Raw genomic sequence first — 21,915 nt, forward strand, 5'->3', positions numbered from 1 at the left:
CAGCCGGGCAGAGGCGCTCCTCACTTTCCAGACGATGGGTGGCCGGGCAGAGGCGCTCCTCACTTCCCAGATGGTGGGTGGCCGGGCAGAGGCGCTCCTCACTTCCCAGACGGGGCGGCCGGGCAGAGGCGCTCCTCACTTCTTCCCAGACGGGGCGGCCGGGCAGAGGCGCTCCTCACTTCTTCCCGGGCGGGGCGGCCGGGCAGAGGCGCTCCTCACTTCTTCCCGGGCGGGGCGGCCGGGCAGAGGCGCTCCTCACTTCTTCCCGGACGGGGCGGCCGGGCAGAGGCGCTCCTCACTTCTTCCCGGACGGGGCGGCCGGGCAGAGGCGCTCCTCACTTATTCCTGGACGGGGTGGCCGGGCAGAGGCGCTGCTCACTTCCCAGATGGGGCAGCCGGGCAGAGGCACTCCTCACTTCCCAGACGGGGCGGCCGGGCAGAGGCGCTCCTCACTTCCCAGACGGGTGGCCGGGCAGAGGCGCTCCTCACTTCCCAGACGGTGGGTGGCCGGGCAGAGGCGCTCCTCACTTCCCAGTCGATGGGTGGCCGGGCAGAGGCGCTCCTCACTTCCCAGACGGGGCGGCCGGGCAGAGGTGCTCCTCACTTCCCAGACAGGGTGGCCGGGCAGAGGCGCTCCTCACTTCCCAGACGATGCGTGGCCGGGCAGAGGCGCTCCTCACTTCCCAGACGGGGCGGCCAGGCAGAGGCGCTCCTCACTTCCCAGACGGTGGGTGGCCGGGCAGAGGCGCTCCTCACTTCCCAGACGGGGCGGCCGGGCAGAGGCGCTCCTCACTTCCCAGACGGTGGGTGGCCGGGCAGAGGCGCTCCTCACTTCCCAGACGGTGGGTGGCCGGGCAGAGGCGCTCCTCACTTCCCAGACGGTGGGTGGCCGGGCAGAGGCGCTCCTCACTTCCCAGACGGTGGGTGGCCGGGCAGAGGCGCTCCTCACTTCCCAGACGGTGGGTGGCCGGGCAGAGGCGCTCCTCACTTCCCAGACGGTGGGTGGCCGGGCAGAGGCGCTCCTCACTTCCCAGACGGGGCGGCCGGGCAGAGGCGCTCCTCACTTCCCAGACGGGGCGGCAAGGCAGAGGTGCTCCTCACCTCCCAGACGGGGCGGCCGGGCAGAGGCGCTCCCCACCTTCCAGATGGGGCGGCGGCCGGGCAGGGGCTGCAATCCCAGCACCCTGGCAGGCCAAGGCAGGCGGTTGGGGTGTAGGGGCTGCCGCGAGGCCAGACCACGCCACCGCCCTCCAGCCCGGGCAACACCGAGCACTGGGTGAGCGAGACTCCGTCTGTAGTCCCAGTACCTCGGGAGGCTGAGGCGGGCAGAGCACTCGGCGTCAGGAGCTGGCGACCAGCGTGGCCAAGATGGCGAACGCGTGCCTGTATCCAAAGGAGAAAAGGCAGGCAGCGGTGGCGTGCGCCGGCAGTCCCAGGCAGTCCGCGGCGTGGGCAGTAGCAAGCCGAGTAGATTGTAGCCTGGGCCACAGAGGGGAAATAAAGAAAAGGAAGGAAGGAAGGAAGGAAGGAAGGAAGGAAGGAAGGCCGGCCTATATGTATGTTTTTATAACAGTACCAGGCAGCTTTGGTTACTACAGCTTTGTACTATAGTTTGAAGTTGGATATCATGATGCCTCCAGCTTTGTTCTTTTTGCTTAGAATTCTCTTGACTAAGCCAGGTGCAGTGGCTCACGCCTGTAATCTCAGCATTTTGGGAGGCCAAGGCGGGTGGATCACTTGAGGTCAGGAGTTCGACAAAAGCCTGGCCAACATAGGGAAACCCTCTCTCTACTAAAAATACAAAATTAGCTGGATGTGGTGGCACATTCCTGTAATCCCAGCTACTTGGGAGGCTGAGGCAGGAGAAACGCTTGAACCCAGGAGGTGGAGGTTGCAGTGAGCTGAGATCATGCCATTGCACTCCTGCCTGGGTGACAGAGTGAGACTCTGTCTCAAAAAAACAAAAAGAATTATCTTGGCTAGATGGGGTCTTTTGGGTTTTCATATGAGTTTTAATATTTTTTTTTCTAATTCTGTGAAGAATGTTAGTGGTAGTTTAGTCAGAATAGCATGGAATCTATAAATTACTTTGAGCAGTATGGCCATTTTTACAATATTCTTTCAATCTTTTTTATTTGTTTGTGTCCTCTCTGATTTTCTTGTGCAGCAGTTTGTAGTTCTCCTTGAAGAGGTCCTTCACTTCCCTTGTTAGCTGTGTTCCTTGGTACTTTATTCTCTTTGTAGCAGTTGTGAATGGGAGTTTATTCATGATTTGGCTGTCTGTTTGTTTATTGTTGGTGTATTGAAATGCTTGTGATTTTGGCACATTGATTTCGTATCCTGAGACTTTGCTGAAGTTGCTTATTAGATGAAGAAGCTTTTGGACTGAGAAAATGGGGCTTTCTAGATCTAGGATCATGTCATCTACAAACAGAGACAGTTTGACTTCCTATTTGAATATCACTTATTTAGTTCTCTTGCCTGGTTTCCCTGGCCAGAACTTCCAATAGTATGTTAAATAGGAGTGGTGGGAGAGGGCATCCTTGTCTAGTGCCAGTTTTCAAGGGGAATGCTTCCAGCTTTTGCCCTTTTATATTGGCTATGGGTTTGTCATAGATCTTATTATTTTGATGTATGTTTCGTGAATACCTAGTTTATTGAGAATTTTTAACATGAAGGTATGTTGAATTTGATTGGAGGCCTTTTCTGCATTTTTGAGATAATCATGTGGTTTTTGTCTTTAGATCTGTTTATGTGATGAATTACATTGATTTCTGTATGTTGAACCAGCCTTCCATCCCGGGAATAAAGGTGACTTGAATTACGTCAATTTTTGTATGTTGAACCAGCCTTGCATCCTGGGAATAAAGCTTTTTGACGTGCTCTGGATTCAGTTTGCCAGCATTTTATCGAGAATTTTTGCATTGATGTTTATCAGGAATATTGGCTTGAAGGTGTGTGTGTGTGTGTGTTGTTGTTTTATTTTGTTATATCTCTGCCAGGTCTTGATATCAGGATGATGCTGGCCTCATAGAATGATTTAAGGAGAGGCCCCTCCTTTTCCATCATTTGGAATAGTTTCAGAAGAAATGGTACCAGATCCTCTTTGTGCTCTGGCAGAATTCAGCTATAAATTTCTCTGATCTTGGACTTTTTTTGTTGGTAGGCTATTTGTTACCACCTCAATTTCAGAACTTGTTATTGGTGTATGCAGGGATGCAACTTCTTCCTGGTTCAGTCTTGAAAGGATGGATGTGTCCAGGAATTTATCCATCTCTTCTGGATTTTCCAGTTTATGTGCACAGAGGTGTTTATAGTATTTTCCGAACGTTGTTTTTATTTCTGTGGAGTCAGTGATGATAGCCCCTTTATCATTTTTTATTGTTTATTGCATTTTTCTCTCTTTTTTTGTTAGTCTAGCTAGCAGTCTATTTTATTAATTTTGTCAAAAGCAGTTCCTGGATTCACTGAGTTTTTTGAAGGGTTTTTTGGGTCTTTATGTCGTTCACTTCCACTCTGAATCTGGTTATTTCTTGTCTTCTGCTAGCTTGAAGTTTTGTTTGCTCCTGGTTTTCTTGTTCTTTTAGTTATGATGTTAGGGTGTCCATTTAAGATCTTTCTAGCTTTTTGATGTGTGTACTTAGTGCTATAATTTCCCTCTTAACACTGCTTTAGCTGTGTTCCAGAGATTCTGGTACATTGTCTCTCTCTCTTTTTTTTTTTTTTTTTTTTTGAGATGGAGTCTCGCTGTGACTCCCATTCTGGAGTGTAGTGGTGTGATCTCGGCTCACTGCAACCTCCACCTCCCAGGTTCAAGCAATTCTTCTGCCTCGGCCTTCCATGTAGCTGGGACTACAGGTGCCGGCCACCAAGCAAGGCTAATTTTTGTATTTTTGGTAGAGACGAGGTTTCACCATATTGATCAGGCTTGTCTCCAACTCCCGACCTCAGGTGATCTGTCCGCCTCAGCCTCCCAAAGTGCTGGGATTACAGGTGTGAGTGACCATGCCCGGCTACATTATCTCTTCATTCTTATTGGTTTCAAATAGTTTTTTGATTTCTGATTTAGTTGTATTATTTACCCAGAAATAAAGAGGAGCAACTTGTTCATTCAGGAAATTCATTCCGAAGTAGGTTGTTCAGTTTCATTGTAGTTGTGGGATTTTGAGTAGCTGGGATTACAGGTGCCCGCCACCACACCCAGCTAATTTTTTGTATTTTTAGTAGAGATGGGGTTTCACTGTGTTGGTCAGGCTGGTCCCAAACTGTATCATGACTCTTTATCCAGCTTGCCCTTCTGTGTCTTTCAATTGAGGCATTCAGCCTATTACATTTAAGGTTAATATTTTTATGTGTGATTTTGATTCTGTCCAAGTGGTGCTAGCTGCTTATTTTGCAGAGTTGTCTATGTAGTTGTTTTATAGCATAATTGATCTTTGTACTTCAGTGTGTTTTTGCAATGGCTGGTAATGTTTTTTTTCTTCTTAACCTTAGTGCTTCTTTCAGGAGCTCTAGCAAGGCAGGCCTGGTGGTGATGTGTTCCCTCAGCATTTGCTTGTCTGAAAAGAATTTTATTTTTCTCCACTTATGCAGACTTACTATTGTTATTTTATTAATTGTTTTATTTGCTTCTTGTATCTTTGTTCCTCATTTTCTCTTTTCCTGTCTGTGTCTTTGTTATACTTATCTTGATATGCTTTTATTTCTTTCTCATTTGTTTTGTGTACATATGCAAATATATTCTTGGGGTTACCTTGGGGGTTATATAAAATTTCTAAAAGATACAACAATATATTTTAATCTGGTAAAAAATGAACTTCAGGCCGAGTGTGGTGGCTCACACCTATATTCCCAGCACTTTGGGAGGCCAAGGCAGGCGGATCACAAGGTCAAGAGATCGAGACCATCCTGGCCAATATGGTGAAACCCTATCTCTACTAAAAATACAAAAATTAGCTGGGCATGGTGGTGCACACCTGTAATCCCAGCTACTCAGAAGGCTGAGTCAAGAGAATCATTTGAACCCAGGAGGCGGAGGTTGCTGCGAGCTAAGATTGCACCATCCAGCCTGGTGACAGAGTGAGACTCCATATCAAAAGAAAAAAAAAAAAAGAACTTCAGTTGCATTCAAAAATTTTTTCTCATTATATCTGCCTTCAAATTTGTCATTGATGTCGCTAATTGTATATTTTATGTTGTATATTCACTAACAAATGTTTATAATGATTTCTATTCTTGTACCTGTCAAATTTTAGAGAATAATTAATATTTTTTGCACTATTATTATAATGCTAAGAAATTCCATTTTTGTGTATGTGCATTTTTTTCCCAGAGAATAATGTATTTTATATGATGTATTGTTTTGTTGAATCATGTTATTTTCAGTAGCAGCAATGGTTTTCAGCACCTTTTATATGTAAGGCATATGAAAAGCCAATGTGCTTTTTCAGTATTTGGTTATTTTTGAAGGTTTTTTTTCTTTTTACTTGGCAAGACAGATATGCTGATAGTATTATTCTCACTTGATAGCTATTTTTTTCAGGACTTTGACTATATCACACAGTTTCCTTCTGGCCTGCAAGGTTTTTGTTGACAGTTTACTGGCTATCTCATAAGACTATGCTTGTAAATGACATGTTATTTTTATCTTACAGCTCCATTCTCTTCTTGTCTGTGACTTTCGAAATTGTGCTTATATATGTGTTTGTTATAAATATCTTTGTGTGTATCCTAGTGTGTTTGTTGTGCTTCTTCATTTTGACATTTTTTCTTTCAGAAATTTTTAGTTATATTTTCCTTTATAATTTCTGTTTTTTGGATATTTTAAATATTTTTGTTCTCATTTTTTCTGATTTTCTATAGTTCTCTGTGTCCTTATTTTACTCATTGAGTATTCAGTTTATTTTCAATTTTTAAGATGAATGTATACATCTTTTTTATGGTTTCTTTCTGAAAGTCTTATAATTTTGGTGGAACAATTTTGCCCTATTTTGTATTCATTGTAATCTTTGATTAATATTTGGACATTAAATATAGCTACCTGTCACATTGTTTATAATGTAGCTTTGTCCTGGCATAGTCTGAAAACAATTATCTTGATTTGAGATCCTATGAGACTCTCAAACATGTTCTTTGAATGTGTCTTGTCTAAAATTTTGTGTTTATTTTTTAGTTAAAGGAGTTTCTGTTTCATCTTAATCAGCAATCATTTGCTATATCTGTTCCCTGTCTGTGGTACTGTAGTCTCTCTGTTGCTGTAACATTTACCTTTGGTCTCAGCAGAACTAAACTGTAATTCCAAAATATACCACCATTTCTTTTAGCACTTTATGTTATGGGAGACCAGTTTCTGGAAAGGCCCCTAGAAGCAAGTAATATAGATGTATGTGCCAGTGTTTTACTTGTTTATTAAAAAAGAAACCAAAAGTTAGCAATTTACTTTGAAAGGCACCATGCTATATTGTTGAGTAGGAAGAACTGTGTTGGGCAAAGGTAACAGACTTTTCTTTTTCTTCAGTGTCTTTGCATTCCTGTGTACTCACCTGGGGAACTTTACACACTTATTTATAAGTTGTCCTCAAATGTATTTTGGTCAGTATATTTTTATTACATTTATATGTCTATGAAGGATTTAGGGCCTGTGGTATTTTATTATGGCATCTCGCTTATGTAGTTTGTATAATATAGGTTAGATTTGTAAAGTATGTTTATCAGAGTCTAGTAAGTTGAATAATTTGTTGTTTTTATTTCTTTCAGCTATGTGCTCTTATTTTACCAAAGACCTTTGGCCAGAGCAAGACATAAAAGATTCTTTTCAACAAGTAATACTGAGAAGATATGGAAAATGTGAACATGAGAATTTACAGTTAAGAAAAGGCTCTGCAAGTGTAGATGAGTATAAGGTGCACAAAGAAGGTTATAATGAACTAAACCAGTGTTTGACAACTACCCAGAGCAAAATATTTACATGTGATAAATATGCGAAAGTCTTTCATAAATTTTTAAATGCAAATAGACATAAGACAAGACATACTGGAAAGAAACCTTTCAAATGTAAAAAATGTGGCAAATCATTTTGCATGCTTTTACACCTAAGTCAACATAAAAGAATTCATATTAGAGAGAATTCTTACCAATGTGAAGAATGTGGCAAAGCTTTTAAATGGTTCTCAACCCTTTCTAGACACAAGAGAATTCATACTGGAGAGAAACCCTTCAAATGTGAAGAATGTGGCAAAGCTTTTAAGCAGTCCTCAACCCTTACTACACATAAGATAATTCATACTGGGGAGAAACCATACAGATGTGAAGAATGTGGCAAAGCCTTCAACCGGTCCTCACACCTTACTACACATAAGATAATTCATACTGGAGAGAAACCCTACAAATGTGAAGAATGTGGCAAAGCTTTTAACCAGTCTTCAACCCTTACTACACATAAGTTCATTCATGCTGGAGAGAAACCCTACAAATGTGAGGAATGTGACAAAGCTTTTAACCGATTCTCATACCTTACTAAACATAAGATAATTCATACTGGAGAAAAATCTTACAAATGTGAAGAATGTGGCAAAGGCTTTAATTGGTCCTCAACCCTTACAAAACATAAAAGAATTCATACTGGAGAGAAACCCTACAAATGTGAAGTGTGTGGCAAAGCTTTTAATGAGTCCTCAAACCTTACTACACATAAGATGATTCATACTGGCGAGAAACCCTACAAATGTGAAGAATGTGGCAAAGCTTTTAACCGGTCCCCACAACTTACTGCACATAAGATAATTCATACTGGAGAGAAACCTTACAAATGTGAAGAATGTGGCAAAGCTTTTAGCCAATCATCAATCCTTACTACACATAAGAGAATTCACACTGGAGAGAAACCCTACAAATGTGAAGAATGTGGCAAAGCTTTTAACCGATCTTCAAATCTTACTAAACATAAGATAATTCATACAGGAGAGAAATCTTACAAATGTGAAGAATGTGGTAAAGCCTTTAACCAATCCTCAACTCTTACTAAACATAGGAAAATTCATACTAGACAGAAACCCTACAACTGTGACGAATGTGACAATACATTTAACCAGTCCTCAAACCTTATTAAACAAAATAATTCATACTGGAGAGAAACTCTACAAATGTCAACAATGTGGGAAAGCCTTTAAGCAGTCCTCAACTCTTACTAAGCATTAAATATTGGCCAAGTGCAGTGGTTTATGCTGTAATCCCAGCATTTTGGGAGGCTGAGGCGGGCGGATCACAAGGTCAAGAGATCGAGACCATCCTGGCCAACATGATGAAATCCTGTCTCTACTAAAAATACAAAAATTATCTGGGTGTGGTGGCACGTGCCTGTATTCCCATCTACTTGGGAGGCTTAGGCAGGATAATCACTTGAACCTGGGAGATGGAGGTTGCAGTGAGCCAAGATTGCACCACTGTACTCCCGTTTGGCAACAGAGTGAGACTGTCTCAAAAAAAATTTATACTGTACAAAAACTCTACAAGTGTGAAAAACATGGCAAAGCCTTTAACAAGCCCTCAATTCTTAACAGACATAAGATAATTTATACTGGAGAGAAACTCTACAAATCAGAAAGATGTGACTACTTTTGACAACGCCTCAAACTTTTCTAACCATAAAAGTAATTATTCTGGTGAGAAATCCTAGAAATCTGAGGAATGAGATAAAGCCTTTTAAATGATTGTCACACTTGATTGTAGGTAAGATAATTCATACTGGAGAAAACGCCTACATGTGTGAACAATATGGCAAAACTTTTAATGCTCACACTTTATTGCTAGGAAAGCATTTATACTTGAGATAAATTATACAAATATAAAGACTGTGAAAAAGCCATTATTATCTGCTCACATTTTACTCAACACTGGAGAGTTCATGCTTAATAAAAGCATTATAAGTGCAATTACTGTCAAAAGATCTTTCAGAAAATATAAGCTTTTTTAGTGAAGAGTATTTTGAAGTTGAACATTACAAATATAAAGAGGATTATAGTGCCTTTATCTGGGAAAACTGAAGCAGTTGATCAAACTTTGTTCAACATCAGGGAATTTATATTGAAAAATTGTGCAAATATAATTTGGAAAAACAATTTTTCAAAAACTACAGCTTAGAAATCAACAGAGTTATACTAGAATATATTTTTTCCAGATGCAGTAAAAGTAAAATATTTAATCCATAATTAAGTCTATGCAAATATCAGAGAATTTGTGGTAGAAATATATAAGGCACTGACACTTCAGGTATACTAAATCAGAGTGCTGAGTATAGAAAACCTAAAACTAAAGTTGGTAGAAAAGTTATTTGTATAGAACTTTAAGAGGATCAGAAGGTTTTTTGCAGAGTTATAATTACATTCAAAGTATACTTTATTTCTTGAAAAATATTACAGATTTTTTGAAAATTGAATAATGTCATCATTCAACTCTGAAATTATTTCCTGTTGTTTCTTCATTCCTATTGGATTCACATGTGAAAGCATGGGATTAATTGTTGCTGCATCAAAGATAAGAGAGAGTCTTTTATTTGTTTTTTGAGACTGAGTTTCACTCTTTTGCCCACGCTGGAGTGCGTTGGCACGATCTCGGCTCACTACAGCCTCTGCCTTTTGGTTTCAAGCACTCTCCTGCCTCAGCATCCCAAGTAGCTGGGATAACAGGTGCCCACCACCACGCCCAGCTAATTTTTGTATTTTTGGTAGAGATGGGGTTTCACCATGTTGGCCAAGCTGGTCTTGAACTCCTGACCTCATGTGATCCACCTGCCTCGGCCTCCCAAAGTGCTGGGATTACAGGCTTGAGCCACCATGCCCAGCCTATAGCATATTTTAATAGAGGAATACAATATATAATAATAACAGGGTTAAGTGAGGCATCCATCGTCTGTAGCATTTCTCCTTTGTTTTACAAACAATCCAATTTTACACTTTTTAAAAAAATTTTAAAATGTACAATTAAATTTGTATTTACCACAGTGTTATTTTTATGGTCATAATAAAAATTATATGTGAGTATAAATGAAATTCGTTTCTAAATTCTTAATATTTTCTCATGCCAGGTGTGGTGGCTCACGTCTGTAATCCCAGCACTTTGACAGGCTGAGCGAGGGAGTGGATCTTGAGGTCAGGAGTTCGAGACCAGCATGGCCAATATGGAGAAATCCTGTCTCTACTGAAAATACAAAAATTAGCCAGGTGTGGTGGCATGTCCCTGTAATCCCAGCTACTCAGGAGGCTGAGGCAGGAGAATCGCTTGAACCTGGGAGGTGGAGGTTGCAATGAGCCAAGATCACCCCACTGCACTCCAGCCTGGGCAACAGAGCGAGACTCCATCCCAAAAAGTAAAATATTTTTTCAAATTTTCTATATATTTTTCTTTGAACATGTGGCCTGTCTGCCTGCAAACATACAGACTTTTATTTTGATTCACATAGAGTTAAATACATGTTAGTCTAAAGACAAATCTTAGGTGTAAGAAAATTATGGAGTTAAGTATGTGTGTGTATGAGTTTGTACATATTTTCAGAAGGAAAGAAAAATATGGGAACAAAAATCATTTTAATATGGTGACTAGTATAAAACTAAAAACCTAAAAAATGCTGAAAGCAAATGTATACTTTTTAGTTTGTATTCAATTTATTACTGTACAGTCTATGACTTAGAGTTCTGAATCTTCCCAAGCAAATGCTCTGTATATACTTGCCTGGTACTCATGCTAGACCCATACGTTTTTTGTTTCTTACATATTTTTTTGTTTTATCGTTTAGGAAGTATTCATTATGTGAGCTGGTCTGCGATTATAAGAATTTTTATGAAATTTAGTGCACACAAAATAATTTTTAGATGTAATTCCAAAAGTGGTGTATTAAGTTACATTTTATTTAGTTGGGGCACTCCATTTTGTTCTTTTAAGAGGAGAACAATATATAGGTTTTCTTTAGTGATTGTTCCTTTCACTTTTTATAATTGACATAAGTATATTTATTGAGTCAATTTGTTCAGCTAAGTAGTAGGGAGGCTTCATAAGTCATGAGGATGTTTTTATATATAAATGTAGCAAACATATATTACAGTTCTCACTGTGTAATAGATTATCCATAATAATTCATACATATTCCTGCTGAAGTTAGTTTGTAACTTCAAGTCAAAGAAGAAAAATATCAATGGTGAAGATTGATTCTTCATATGGAGAGGACATTTTTTTTCCAGACTGTAAAACTGAATCTTCCTGAATTTAAAGAGAAATTCTGGCTGAGGCAGATGAATCACCTGAGGTCAGGAGTTTGAGACCAGCCTGATGAATATGGTGAAACCCAGTCTCTACTAAAACTACAAAAATAGCCAGGCATGGTGGTGGTTGCCTGTAATCCCACTCGGGAGGCTGAGGCAGGAGAATTGCTTGAACCCAGGAGGTGAAGATTGGAGTAAGCTGAGATGGTGCCATTGCACTACAGCCTGGGTGACAGAGCGAGACTCCACATCAAAAAAAAAAAATACTGGGCGTGGTGGCTCACGCCTGTAATCCCACCACTTTGGGAGGCCAAGGTGGGCGAATCACTTGAGGTCGGGAGTTTGAGACCAGGTGACCAACATGGAGAAACTCCATCTCTACTAAAAAATATAAAATTAGCCAGGCATGGTGGCGCATGCCTGTAATCCCAGCTACTCGGGAGACAGGCAGGAGAATCGCTTGAACACGAGAGGTGGAGGTTACAGGGTGGCGAGATTGCGCCATTGCACTCCAGTCTGGGCGACAAGAGGGAAACTCCATCTGGAAAAAAAAAAAGAAATTATTTTATTTTCTACTTCTCTTCAGATTTGTTTTCTTATGCATTTTCCAACTATGTATGCATCAAAGCCCTTCTTTTTCTGAGTTATAGCTATAGTTTTCTTACTGTTGTCTTCATGCCATTTCATTTCACATGGTACTTTGTAGATTTGGATGAGGAAGTTGGTACTTTTAATGCACACAAAAATTGGTTTTAACTGGAGAGTTTGCTTATCAGTATAACTTTCAGAACAGTTAAGATAAAAGGCAGCCAGGTGTGCCTCATGCCTGTAATCCCAGCACTTAGGTAGGCGGAGACGGGTGGATCACTTGAGGTCAGGAGTTCAAGACCAGCCTGACCAACATGGTGAAACACTGTGTCTACTAAAAATACAAATTTAGCCATGCGTGGTGATGCACGCCTGTAATCCCAGCTACTCGGAAGGCTGAGGGAGCAGAATTGCTTGAACCTGGGAGGTAGAGGTTGTGGTGAGCCGAGATTGGGCCACTGCACTTCAGCCTGGGCCACAAGAGCGAAACTGTCTAAAAAAAAAAAAAAAAAAAAAAAAAGATAAAAGGTGCAATACTGTCCACAGGTAAGATAATTAAATTAGTCGGCTTTGTTTTTAAAAGAAAAATCTTAGTAGATTCTTATACAAAGTGTGGCAAATATAAAACTTGCTTGAAAATATAGAAATTAAATTTTTAAGAGAGTTAATGGTAAGTAAACAATTTTAAATTTAATTTTCTATGATATACTTACAGCACAACTTACATTTCCATGCAGAATCTTTTATTTTTAAGTGTGAGTGTTAAAGGTTACAAAATAATGAAATGACTTCAGTGGATTTAAAATTTAGAAAAATAATATCTTTTCTATATTGATTTTACAATTTGGAGAAATTTTTCACTCATTTTTTATATTTTTTTTAGTGGGAGAAGTTTAGTCTACAGTTTTTATTTTTAGTCACCAAACTGTAGCAGAGAAAAACATTTGGAGATCATGACAGCTTTTGGATTAAAACATTTCTATTACTTTGCATGCAAACTAGTTTACTGTGTTCACAGAGTGGCCAGTCATGGGACCATAAGCAACACCTGCTCTTTGAGTGTCTTTCATACCATTACCATCAGCACCAGAAACTCCAGGTGCCCCAAGCTTAAAGTAAAAATCCTAAAGTACGTTGGCTCCTCCCATGCAATGTGCTGGGTCCAAACCATGCTGTTAAATATCAGAAGTTTCTATGGTTATGACTAAAAAATTAAATGACAATAATAGCCCCCAAACTATATATTTTTGATACTATTTAACCAAGATTATCACAAAGACACAGTATTTGACACATTGTTATTCTTCTATAATGTTTTATATTTTAGTGTGACAGATAAAATCTGTACTTTTTCCGTAGAACATAATATTTTGAAGTATATAGTTAAATTATTATTTCTAGGTAATTAATAATTTATCTCACATTGTTTGGACGTGGTGGCCCATGCTTGTAATCCAGCAATTTGGGAGGCTGAGGCAGGCAGATCACGAGGTCAGGAGTTTGGGACCAGCCTTGGTGACCATGGGGAAACCTTGTCTACTAAAAATACAAAATAAGCAGCGTGTGGTGATACATGCCTGTAAGCCAGCTACCCGGGAGGCTGAGGCAGGAAAATGGCTCAAATCTGGGAGGTGGTTGTTGCAGTGAGCTGAGATTGCACCACTGCACTCCAGACTGGGGGACAGAGTGAGACTATCAAAAAAAAAAAACAAAAAATCTTTACCTCATGTAGTGAACATTTTTGTTTTGAGACCACATGACACTCATTTTTCAAAAATCCAAATTCATTATTATGAACTATAATCACCATGTTGTACAATAAATCTCTTGAACTTATTTCTTCCATTCGACTATAATTGTATTATTTCACAAACATGTTTCCAGCCCTCCATTTCTTATAAATAACTTGCATCTGATGGTCACCATTTTACTCTCTACATCAATGGGATTAAGTTTTTTGGAATCCATGTGTAAGTGAAATTATGAGATATTAATCTTTCTGTGCCTTGCTTATCCCAACTAATATAATGTCCTTCAGCTTCATCCATGTGATTTAGAATAATGGTTTTTTTTTTTAAGGCCAGGAGTGGTGGCTCACACCTGTAATCCCAGCTCTGGGAGGCCAAGGACAGTGGATTGCTTGAGCCCAGGAGTTTGAGACCAGCCTGGGCAACATGGAAAAACCCCATCTCTACTAAAAATACAAAAACAACACCTCAGCTGAGTGTGGTGGGGCACGCCTGTAATCTCAGCTACTCCGGAGGCTGAGGCATGAGAATCCCTTGAACCACGGATGCAGAGGTTACAGTGAACTGAGATCGTGCCACTGCACTCCATCCTGGGCAACAGAGTGAGACTCCGTCTCAAGAGGAAAAATAAGGCATTTTTCTCATTTAAATAATAAATAGTATTCCATTATGTATATCAACCACATTGTCTTCATTTACTCATTAGATGTTGAAGTGTTTATTCTGTATTTTGGCTATTGTGAAACAAGTGCTGCAAACAACAGAAGTACAAATGTTTCTTCATTCTTATTTTGTTTTGGATATATACCCAGTAGTGCAATTGCTGTATTACATGGTAGTTTTTTTGATAAATCTGTATTTTGTTTTTCGTAATGGCTATCCTCATTTACGTTCACACCAGCAGTGTGCAAGGATTCCCTTTTCTTCACATCTTTACCAACACTTTTAATAAGAGTCATTCTAACAGGAATGAGTTGATATAGGGATTTTTTTTTTGGCTTGTCTTTTTGTGATAATAGTTAACACTGAGCATTTTAAAATATATCCATTGGCCATATGTATGACTTTTCTTGAAAAATATTTATTTCAGCTATTTCCTTTTTTTTTTTTTTTCCTTTTTGAGATGGAGTTTTGTTCTCGTTGCCCAGGCTGGAATGCAATGGCACAATCTCGGCTCACTGCAACACTTGTCTGCCAGATTAAGTGATTCTCCTGCCTCAGCCTCCCAAGTAGCTGGGATTACAGGCAAACGCCACTGCGCCCAGCTAATTTTGCATTTTTAGTAGAGACGGGGTTTTTCTATGTTGGTCAGGCTGGTCTCGAACTTCTGACCTCTGGTGCCCACCTCAGCCTCCCAAAGTGCTGAGATTACAGGCATGAACCACCGCGCCCGGCCTATTTCCTTATTTTTAATAATTATTTTTTGTTGTCACTTTTAAATATATTTTTGATATTAACCTCTTGTCACATGTATAATTTGCCAATTGTTTCTCCCATGTTTTAGTTGTCACATTCTGTTGATTGTATCAGATTTTGTCCAGGAACGTTTTAATTTGAAGTGATCTGACTTATTCTTCCTTTTGTGTCCTGGGATATTTAGGTTAAATCAAAAAACTTGCGGCCAGGCGCAGTGGCTCACACCTGTAATCCCAGCACTTTGGGAGGCCGAGGCAGGTGGATCACGAGGTCAGAAGTTCGAGACCAGCCTGACCAACATGGTGAAATCCCGTCTCTACTAAAAATACAAATATTAGCCGGGCGTGGTCGCGCGTGTCTATAATCTCAGCTACTCAGGAGGCTGAGGCAGGAGGATGGCTTGAACCCAGAGGCAGAGGTTGTAGTGAGCCAAGGTCATGCCACTGCACTCCAGCCTTGGCAACAGAATGAAACTCTGTCTCAAAAAAAAAAAAAAAAAAAAAAAAAATTTGCTGCCCAGAACAATGTTATAGGGCTTTTGCTCTATTTTTTGGCAGTAGTAGTTTCAGAGTGTCAAGCCTTACATTTAAGTACTAATTTATTTTGAGTTTATTTTTACATATGGTGTGAGATGAGGGTCTCAATTTTTATCTCTGCATGTGGATATAAAGTTTTCCTAACATCATTTATTGAAGATTCTGTTCTTTCTCTTTAAAGTCACCTGTATTTAAAATCAACTGTAAATACATGGATATATTTCTGCTCTTTTTTTCTTCTGCTCCGTTGACCTATGTCTCTGTTTTTATTCAAGTACCATACTGTTGGTTACCATAGCTATGTAGTGTATTTCAAAGTTAGTCACTTCTTTTGTCTTGATTGCTTTGGCTATTCAGGGTCTTTTGTGATACCATATGAATTTTAGATATACTTTCAAAACTTTTCTATGAAATATATCACTGGTATTTTGATAGAGGTTGCATTATACCTGTAGATCATTTTGTGTAATACAAATATTTATTAATGTCAGTTCATGAGTAATAGTCCATTTATGTATTAAATGTAAGGCGTTTCAACTTTTTGGTTAAATTTATTTCAAACTATAGTTATTGTAATTGTTTTTGAATTTCATTTTGGAATAGTTATTAATGTAGAGAAATGCTATGACTTTTTGATGGTGCTTTTGTATTTTGAAAGTTTAATAAATTTTGTTTATTTATTTATTTATTTTGAGATGGAGTCTCGGTCTGTCACCCAGGCTCAAGTGCAGTGACACGGTCTCGGCTCACTGCAACCTCTGCCTCCCTGGCTGAAGCGATTCTCCTGCCTCAGCCTCCTGAGTAACTGAAACTACAGACGCCTCCCACTACACCCGGCTAATTTTTTTATTTTTATAGAGATGGGGTTTCCCTACGTTGGCCAGGCTGGTCTTGAACTCCTGACCTTGTGATCCACCCACCTTGGCCTCCCAAAGTGCTGGAATTACAGGCAGGAGTCACTGCACTTTGCCTGTTTATAATTTTTAAGATTTACTAAAGTCTTAGGCTTTTTTATACTTCAGATTATGTATAGGGATAAAAGAAAATTATACAGGATTAATTTAACTTCCTTTTCTTCAATCTGGATGCCTTTGATTTTACTCTCTAATTTCTTTGTCATGGACATTTACTACCACGTTTAGTAAGACTGACTAGAGTGGGCATCCTTGCCTTGTTTTAGCTCTTAGAGTAAAAGCTTGCAACATATCCCTGTTTAGTATGTTGTTAGCAGTTTTTTGGTTATATGTGGCATTTATTGGCTGAAGTGCATTTGTTCCATACCTAATTTTTTCAGAGATTTATCATAAGGGAATGTCAAATTCTGTCAAACTTCTATTGTGCATCCATTTTTTTCTCTTTGCACTCTGCATATATTTAAGTTTTAGAGATGTGAAATCACAACTAATTCTACATACATACAAAAAAGTCAGAGACTACTATGAACACCTCTATGCCTGCAAAATAGAAAATTTGGAGAAAATAAATAAACTCCTGGAAACATACAACTTTCCAGGATTAAACCAGGAAGGAACAGAACTCTTGAACAGGGCAAAAATGTATAAAATATATAACGAAACTGAATTAATAATTTAAAAAACCTACCAACCATAAGGAGCCCTGGATTACATAAAATCACAGCCAAATTTTAACACACATACAGAGATGAGCTGGTATTACTTCTACTGAATGTATTACTGAATGTATTCCAAAAAATCCAGGTGGAATTCCACCCTAACTCATTATATAAAATCTGTATCACTGCACGAGGTGGCTCACGCCTGTAATCCCAGCACTTTGGAAGGCCGAGGTGGGCGGGTCACCTGAGGTCGGGAGTTCGAGACCAGCCTGCCCAACGTGGTGAAACCCCATCTCTACTAAAAATACAAAGTTAGCCAGGCGTGGTGGCACATGTCTGTAATCCCAGCTACTCGGGAGGCTGAGGCAGGAAAATCGCTTGAACCCGGGAGGTGGAGGTTGCAGTGAGCCGAGATCGCGCCATTGTACTCCAGCCTAGGCAATGAGTGAAACTCCATCTCAAAATAAATTAATAAAACAAAAATCTGTATCATCTTGATACCGAAGTCTAGTGAAGACAACAACAACAAAACTACAGGCCAATATTTTGGGTGAACATTGAAACAAAAATCCTCCGTGAAATAATAGCAAGCTGAGTTCACAGGCAAATCAAAAAGTTATTTTGCCACACTCGTGAACTTTATATCACATGTGCCAGGATGTTTCATCATATACAAGTCAATAAGTGTGTTTCACCATACAATTAAAAGCAGAAATTTATATGATTAACACAATAGATGCAGAAAAAGCATTCAAGGAAATCCAATATTCATTTATGAAAATATTCTCAAACTAAGCAATGATGAAACATACCTCACAGTAATAAGAGCCATCTATGGCAAATCCTCAGCTAACATCATACTGAACAGTCAAAACGGGCATGCATTTCTCATTAGAAAAAAAATAAGACTATCCACTCTAAACCATCCTATTTAACATAGTTCTGGAAGTGCTAGATAAATCTAACAAAATGAAAAAATAAATGGCATCCAAATAGGAAAAGAGGAAGTGAAATTACCTTCACTCATGATATAATTCTCTACCTAGAAAACTTTAAGGATTTTACCAAAAGACTTCTAAGGTTAAAAATGACTTCAGCAAAGTCTCAGGATACAAAATTGATATACACAAATGAATAGCATTGCCTTATACCAATAACATTGAAGCTGAGAACAAAATCAAGAACAGTTTTCTTTGCAATAGCCATAAACAAAAAATATACTTAGAAATACATTAAACCAGGGAGGTAAAATATCTCTACAAGAACTACAAAACATGACTGAAAGTAATCAGAGACAAAATAAAAAAGCGTTCTCATGGATTTGAAGAATGAATATAAAATGTCTATGCCGCCTAGAGCAGCCTACAAAATAAGTTTGTTTTTTTATCAAAACGTCGATTACTTTTTTTTTTTTTTTGAGACAGTGTTGCTCTGTGGCCTAGGCTGGAGTGCAGTGGTGTGATCTTGGCTCACTGTAACCTCCACCTCCTGCGTTCAAGTGAGTCTCCTACCTCAGCCTCCCAAGTAGCTGGGATTACAGGCGCCCACCACCACACCTGGCTAATTTTTTATTTTTAGTAGAGGTAGAGTTTTGCTGTGTTGGCCAGGCTGGTCTCAAACTCCTGGCCTCCCAAAGTGCTGGGATTACAAGTGCGACCCACCGTGCCTGGCCCAACCCCAAATTATTTCTGGTAACAAAGCACAGCAACATGATTTCTCGAATTTTGCCAGGATTTTAATTCACAAAAGAAAGGTGAATGCCATTAAAAGGTGTTTAATACACTCCCACCAGAAACAAGAGGTAAGGCAGGCCCTGGGGGCATCACAAAGGCGGTCTTATGCAAGGGTGAGAAAGCAGAGTTAGCAGGGAAGTGGGACTATTCTTTATGAACGTGGTGATTGGAAGCAAAAACGTGGGGCTTTTTCCTATTGAATATAAAGTAAAATAATGAATGTTGGTGTCAGTAGTTGGAAATAACATTTGTAGGCTCGTAAGAGCTGCCTGACAAAAAGCATGTAAACAACAGTGATTGCTCCTGTGGCCCTGTGATTCAGCAGGTTTATGGAGCAGTTAAGAATGGCAGATGTCAACTGGCCAACACAGAATCTAACGACATGCTTAATACAAATTATTATTAGTAGAAATGCTGAATTGCTTCATTTCTGAAATTTCTGCTGCTTCTTAAGATGCTTTTAATGAATAAAATCTGCCTTAAAATTTGATACCTGGTAACTTCTGTGAGTTTTGAATTGGCTGATGTAACCAAAATGCCAGCTCTTGCCATCTAACTACCATTAAAAGGAACTTCTAAGGCTCCGAAGTGGTCAACAGTTTCACTTCCAACTTTTTTAAAAGATACATAATTTTCTAAAAAAATTTTCTTTATGGCCGATTGAATAGTTGGGCTTTGGCTAATTACTTATTAGCAATAGAATTATGTATATTTTGCAAACTCTAATACAGAACAGTTAATGTATCAGACAACCATGATTATGATGCATATACCTGGTATAAACAATCTTTTTTGCATATTGATTTCTGCATTTTTTTCTTCCTTGATATGTATGAGATTCACCAGTACCAGTTTTTCTCTTGTGGTGGCATAGAGTCGATTGTCATTTGCATTATCTGTTAAAAACCTGTGGCAGCTCATGGTATTATTGACCATATGTTCTAGTGTCTTCTTGCAGATTTAAATATTTTATTGTAGTGTAAAATTTAATATTTAGATGTGTAATACATCTTTGGATCATCTGTAATTAAATTGATCTTTTTTAATGGTGATGGTGATTAGCACACACTGAAAATCCAGCAAAGCAATTTTTTTTTCTTTTTAACTGGAAATCATATTTGTAAGTTGTGGTAGATATTATCATCAGTGTATTCATGATTCGATTTATATTTTGTTTATCTGGTTATAAATTTTATATAGCATTCAATTTGACAAACTATAAATCTATTTGATTTGAATTTAATGTGTATGTGTGTGAGTGTGTGTGTGTGTGTGTGTGTGTGTACTTCCTTGAACTTTAGGAAATTAATTCTACAAATCTTATACAGATATAAATGTGTCAGGCTTATATTTTTTGCAAGGCTATATATACGTTTCTTCTGTTTATTAAAATACTGGAATTGGCCTTATGTAGATATAGTTGTAGATATCAGAATAAAAATGGAATGTTGTGAAAATTACAACTTAATAAATATTTATGGCAAATAAATACAAGATAAAAATTGTACATCTTTACAAGGTAGTTATTTACAATTGCTTAGAGCTTACCTGGCCAGCCGAGGCCTTCTTCGAGACTGTGCTGAGGCCTGGCACGGTGGCTAATGCCTGTAATCCCAGCACTTTGGGAGACCAAGGCAGGTGGATCACCTGAGGTCAGGAGTTCCAGATCAGCCTGGCCAACATGGCGAAACCCAGTCTCTACTAAAAAAAAAAAAAAGCCAGGTATGGTGGTTTGTGCCTGTAATCCTCGCTACCCAGAAGGCTGAGGCAGGAGAATCACTGGAACCCAGAGGACAGAGGCTGCAGTGAGCCAAGATTGCGCCACTGCACTTTAGCCTGGGTGACAGAGCAAGACTGTGTCTCAAAAACAACAGAAAGGTGCTGAAATTGCACCTGCTTGGTTACAGTCTCTACTGGGGAGAAATAACCCTGACCGAGAATGATCAAAAAAAGAATAAATTTTTGGCAGAAAAATGATCTGTGTAAAAAAACAGAGTTGTGTAAAAGAAAATTATATTCAGAGAAAAATTGACCAATTTTACCACAGTTATTTTTAAGAAAATAAATGCTTCAAAGTCAAACTAAATTTATTTATTTTAAAATTGCAAACATAGTGGTGAATGAAATTAAAGGTCTTGGTCTTCACAGAGTTTACATTGTAAGGTTTGAAAAATAAAGACAATTTGAGAATAAATAATTCTTCATATAATGCTGGTGGCATAGGTAAGTTGGTACTATATCCTGGAAGAGGGCTCCCCAGTGCCTATACAAACTGAAGATACAAATACACTTTAGTTATATTTGTGGTTAAATATCTACATAGTTACACAAATTTTTCTTTTAAAAATGCACAAGACTGTTTATAGAAGCACTGACCAATCTGGAAAATCACCAAAATGTTCATAAAAAGTGGAATAAAGAAAATGTAGTGTATTTATATAATGGAACATTGTAGATCAATGAGTATAGAAAGCACAACTTTCAATATTCACGACTTTCAAAGCAAAGCACAACTACAGGCAGCAACAGAGATCTATCTCACAAACAATGTTGAGCAGAATACGCTAGCCAAAAATGAGAATTTACTGTATTAATCCATTTATTTAAAGTTCAAAAACAGGCAAACCTCATTTATTGTATAAATAGCTAGAATATAAGTTACTCTTAGAGGAACAGTTATTTAAAAGGAGAATAAAGTGTAGCGGGATTTGTGAGGATTCAGAGAGACTGATGGGGTACAGGAGGATATTTATTAATTATTTAGGTGCACTGGCCCAGTCAGATTAACATCCGATGGACTGAGCCCTAAACAAAGAGTTAAGTTACCTTTTAAGCATTTTGTGGGGTGGGGGGAGATCTGCGCATGGAGAAGCATACTACAGAAGCAACAAACAAAGACAGTTATTCAATTGAGACATGCATTACATCTTTTCTTACTTTTCAAGGAGAAACATGTTTTGCAACTTGAGTTTATCTGTCTAGTGACCTTGCAGCTGCACAGCTAGGGAAACAGGGTCTTCACAATGCTTGGGAAAGGAGGAGAGATAAGGCTCACTAGCCACAGAA

At 39.1% G+C, this 21,915-nt stretch overlaps 1 protein-coding gene across 1 annotated transcript in view; it reads left to right on the forward strand.

The window, feature by feature from the left end:
• Positions 1–16,224, forward strand: part of LOC129459395 (zinc finger protein 431-like) — a 53,325-nt gene extending 37,101 nt beyond the window's left edge. The window contains 3 exon segments of the mRNA XM_055236111.2: positions 6,757–8,101; positions 8,103–8,727; positions 10,082–16,224. Of these exon segments, the coding sequence (XP_055092086.1) occupies positions 6,757–8,101; positions 8,103–8,196 (1,439 nt within the window). The 3' untranslated portion in view covers positions 8,197–8,727; positions 10,082–16,224.
• The last annotated feature ends 5,691 nt before the right edge of the window (positions 16,225–21,915 follow it).

This window comes from Symphalangus syndactylus, chromosome 13 (assembly GCF_028878055.3).
Source record: "Symphalangus syndactylus isolate Jambi chromosome 13, NHGRI_mSymSyn1-v2.1_pri, whole genome shotgun sequence".
Taxonomy (NCBI): domain Eukaryota; kingdom Metazoa; phylum Chordata; class Mammalia; order Primates; family Hylobatidae; genus Symphalangus; species Symphalangus syndactylus.